Source organism: Montipora capricornis, chromosome 7, assembly GCF_036669925.1.
Source record: "Montipora capricornis isolate CH-2021 chromosome 7, ASM3666992v2, whole genome shotgun sequence".
Classification (NCBI taxonomy): domain Eukaryota; kingdom Metazoa; phylum Cnidaria; class Anthozoa; order Scleractinia; family Acroporidae; genus Montipora; species Montipora capricornis.
This window is the reverse complement of record NC_090889.1, coordinates 41,037,499-41,042,498: the sequence shown is the minus strand read 5'-3', so window position 1 is coordinate 41,042,498 and position 5,000 is coordinate 41,037,499. Positions and strand designations below refer to the sequence as shown.

Below are 5,000 nucleotides of genomic sequence, written 5' to 3'. Positions count from 1 at the left end.
GAATCCGCCTAAGCCACGATAAATGAGCTTTTTTGCGGTCAGCATGAGGCCAATGAAGGATTTGTGGTGGATCATTTTGGTCAGTTTATTAAGAGAATCAATTAGAGTCTGGCTATAGAATCAAGGTAGATTAATTTGATCTTTTAAAATAGATTTTAGTTAAGGCTCGCTGGCTTTACATCGGCGCCTTGTCCACAAAGCAACAACCCTTGTAAATCAGAACAATTAGAAAGAAGAAAAAATAGGTTAATTTGAGTTACACTACACTACTAAAGCTCTTTTCAATGCATAAGGGAACATTTACTTATAAATGAATTCAATGAGCCGATAAACGAGCACTAATCCTTAATCATGATTATTGCTAGTCTTAAGTTAATTTTCTTGATGATAGCTTTATTGCTTTGCCTCATGTCTCACACACATGTTTCCTTGAACAACGAATCAATGACTCAGTCTATCAATGCACAGGTTGCGTGTCGACAGCTGGGCTTCGCAGGAGCCCTTCGCTACAGCTACAGACGGTATAGGAATGGATCTGGAATGCCAATTTGGCTGAATGACGTCCACTGCTTCGGAAACGAGACAAATTTGTTAGAATGCAGCCATCAAGGAAATAGTAGCCATCATTGTGGTGAGTGAGACAGTGTTAGCTCAACTTATCGACAAAGAATCCTTAACTGGTAACCATGTGTTTCAACATTTCTAAGGCACACCTAATATGGCATAAGGAAAAGAATGAAATAAGAGGCCTTTGGTTTTGGTGCTTACATGAAGACAATGTAACAGGGAAGTTAAGGATTAATTTGTTCTGTTCGATCCTGCTCTACAATGCATGACAAAATTGGGAAAGAAAACACATCTTCCTCACGTCCGGCTGTCAATAGGAATTTGAACGCATGGCCTTTGCTACTTATTTACGCAATCATTCACTGAAGCTCTTTATATTGCATTTTTCCATTGTCTTGTTTTCTATACTGTAATGACGGCATTTTGTTCTGTTCTTTTCCTGTCATTATCAGCGATTGCTTCAGCCTGCTCTTCTTGGTGACAATCAAATCTGCCATTAGCTTTCGGGCAGTTGACAAAGGTGCATTTAAGTACAGTATGAGGAGGACTTTCACGTTTTCTTTATCCTGTGATGCTGCTTTCCAAATTACTTAAAGGGGCTATGTCACGCGAAATGGTGTAATTTCATGACATCCAAAATGCCCCTAAACTAAAATGAAATATTGCAATAGCCACTTAAAACTGTTGAAAAACATAAAAAGAATACAGCAAAATCACAGAAAAGCATGGATGGATTGCATTTGGGTAATCTTGAAAATTGGCCTGACGTTTTTCAAGTTTGTGGACAATCGCTTGGATAAAGGTCGGCTTTGCTCAGAATCATCTTGTTTGTGATGTAACGGTAATTTTGTCAACAAAGGAATTCCACATTATTATTTTCGAGTTTTAAACTCGTGATTAACGAAAGGTTTCCCATAAATACCGTTAAATAACGTGACATAACCCCTTTAATATGTACTGTGATCTCATCTTACTTGCAGGTAATTGGCGGACTGTTTGGATAGAATGTCATGGCCCATATCTATCTTGGAAAGGACTCGAATTTTCGACTTCATACAAGCCTTTTTCTCTTCGGTACATTCACATATCTGATGCACAAAACGCAATAAAAGGTGATGAATTCCTTCCCAATTTATACGACTTGACCATCAGCAGCTGTGCTTATGGAGTGGTGTCGCCAAAAATGAGGTCGTCATTGACTGTTAAAAATACCAGGATCTGGGAAAACATCATGGCAGGCATTCACATTCAAAGCGGGCCGGTGAACACGTTTATTGAAAACACGGTGGTAGAAGACATTCAAAATGGAGGTGGCTTTTATTACAGCGGTCTACATAGCAGTCCAATCGATTTTTGCTCAGTGAATGAGGCTAATATTACTTTTCCAGTCACTTTCCTTGCTGTGGGTAATTCAAGTGAGAATGTCTCTTGTGCAAAGGTAATACTAACATAACAATTCATTTGCCTTTTTCGTTAACTAGACATGGAGTGGTGAAAATTTAGTAATAAAAACAACTAGCTGAAGCGATCTCTTTTTTTCCCCTTCTTATCACCGGTTAAGTAGTATTTGAAGGGGTGAGGGGTAAATTCGCACAAGAGCCACGAGGCTCACACGGCTTGAGCATAGCCCGGTTTCAGATTTGAAGGGGATCTTGGCTTTATTCCGTCTTGTCTTCCAAAGGAAACACCAAAAGATTGAGTTTAGAATGTAAAATGTCTAGAAAGTAACTGGAAGACCTGATAACATTTCGGGGATTTCGGACACAAAGTTAGACCATTCTCGGAATTGAGGTGGCCATGGCCAGTCTTTTGTTTTGATCAACACCATCGATGCATTTCTAGATCCCGTCATGGCGTTCACACGCGGTTCTTAGCGCTCGCTTAAGAAATGGATTTCTAAGCCAAAAGAACTATACTGTGAGGATGCTAAGTAGTTTTATTATTTTATAGAAGAATTAGTAAATGCATCGTCAGTAATTTAACGCAGTATTTCAAGTTTATATGGGAAAAAAACGCTTAAAACCTGGCTCGAGTTCATCGGCAAACGAAGAAGAAATGGCTGGTCAGGATCTTGGTGCAGAAAACGATCTCTATACAGAACTGAAAGAGTCAATCGAAAGCCTAAAAAGATTGGTCACTGAGGGTCTTGCCAGATTACATGGTGATCTAGACATACTACAAAGCGAATTCAAATCGGATATTAAAGAAATGAGCTGTACTATAAAAGACCCCGAAAAGAGTTTGAATTTCACGCAAGACGAAGTTGATACCTTTAAGGAACAACTCAAGACGGAAACAGAAGAACGCTCTTCGGAAATGGAACTTTTAACGGCGAAAATAACTATTTTGGAACAGTCCCTGAAAGAAACAGTGGAACAGAATATAATCCTTGAACAGTACACTAGAAGAGAGGACCTGAGATTTAATAATATATAGGAACATGAAGGTGAAGATTGCAAAAAGGTTATTTAGATATCTCCCAATTAAGATTTCACGCAGTTCACCGAATAGGTAAGAGAGATGGAGTTAGATGCAGGCCCATTATAGCAAGGTTTGTCTGTCGTGAAGATCGAGACAAGGTCTGGTCAAAGAGAGGTAAGATTAAGGAATCGAGTGTACACAGAGACGCATATATCACAGAAGATTACGCGAGGGCCATTCAAAAGGAACGCCAAGTCTTAATTAAGGCGATGATGAAGGCTCGCAATGAGCATAATATGACTCGGGCAAAAGTCAAAGGTCGTTACTTGTACATCAACGGTGAACGTTTTAGTTTCGAAAATATACCTGAATATCTAAAATAATCCAATATCCATAATTTATTTAATTTCCAAAACACTCAACACTCGAATATGCCTTTTTGGAACCCATTCACAACGTATTATAATTTCCCATTTTTCCCCTAAGTGCAAATTCAGTGTCTAAATGGCGTTAGAATCCATTTCAACACTTTCACAGCGTTTCAGTGAAAAATGCAAACACCTACAAAAATGACCTGGCCAGCGTCATATCGACTAATGGTTTTTCGTATTCGTAACTTACTTTATCTTTTATACTTATTGTTATCGAATGTTTTTTTTTCTCGAGTGAGGTCGACCCAATCTAGCGTAGCATTCAACAGTCTTTTTTTACTGGCTACGTTTAAATTTCTTATAATTAAACGTCTTGTGTTCGTGAGTGCTCTTATATATTCGCACCTTTCGGTTCACCTGATTTCAACTGTCCTGTTGGGAGTGATAGCTTTTGTCTTCCGTGCAACCAGTTTTAAATACCGCAAATTGCAATCATGGATCGCAACAACTTGAAGTTTAAAGCCATCTCGCTAAACGTTCGAGGTATTCGTGCATTCGAAAAAAGAAAGTCTATACTTAATTGGTTGATTAATCAGAGCGCAGATATTTCTTTTCTACAGGAAACGTATAGCACGGTTGAAATTGCAAATCATTAGAGAAAACAATGGCCCGGTGAGTTTTTCTTTTCGCATGGTTCTAATCATAGCTGTGGGGTGGCTATCCTTGTTCATAAGTCGTTGGACTTCAAGCTTATATGGTCGCGTGTTAACAGTGAAGGCAGGTATCTGATCGTAGAAGCAATAATTCAAGACACCCCTTTTCTTTTAATAAATATATATGCGCCAAATAAAACGTCGAATCAATCCTCATTTTCCAGGCTTTATCTGAACTTATTCCCGTTGAGGAACTCCGGGAGTCCAATTATAAGTTTGTAATTGGGGGAGATTTCAATGTTGCCTTGCAACCTTCTTTAGATTGCTCGGGAGGGAACACAACTTTAAAAGAATCAGTTAAGGTTTTGGAAGATTTACTTATATATTTGGAGAGTTCATAACCCAAAAAGCAAAAAATTCACTTGGCGTCAAAGAAAACCAATTATCCAAAGGAGATTGGACTACTGGTTCATTAGCGACTTGCTCCAGGACGATGTAGCCAAAATTGATATTATTACTAGCATCAAATCAGATCACTCCGCTATCGTTCTTGAGGTGGATTCTATGGCTGACCAGCCCAGAGGTCCCTCCTTCTGGAAGTTTAACAGCAGTCTCCTAAACGACCCCGTTTTTGTCCAGAGCATGCGCGACAACTTTCCTCTATGGCTAGAAGAAATAAGCTTTTGTGAAGATTTACGAATTAAATGGGATTATATCAAGTATAACTAGACTCGTCAAGATAGTATTAAATATAGTAAAATAAAAGCTAGTGCAAGGAAAAGTAAGAATGACGAAATTGAAGGAAAACTACGGACATGCGAGGAAAAAGTTGCAGAGGCGCCTTCTCCTGAGAACCTCGAAAACCTTGAGGCCTGCAAAACGGTTTACCAGAGAGAATACGATTATATGGTGAGGGGGTCGATAATTCGGTCGCGCGCCAGGTGGTATGAACAAGGTGAAAGGAATACAAAATATTTCCTTAACTTAG

At 39.0% G+C, this 5,000-nt stretch overlaps 1 protein-coding gene across 1 annotated transcript in view; it reads left to right on the top strand.

The window, feature by feature from the left end:
- The window catches only part of LOC138057971 (protein bark beetle-like), a 17,234-nt gene that overhangs the window by 7,550 nt on the left and 4,684 nt on the right, over positions 1-5,000 (top strand). Inside the window, exons 3-4 of the mRNA XM_068903874.1 lie at positions 469-631; positions 1,548-2,005. Coding sequence (XP_068759975.1) covers positions 469-631; positions 1,548-2,005 — 621 coding nt within the window. The remainder of the gene's footprint in view (positions 1-468; positions 632-1,547; positions 2,006-5,000) is intronic.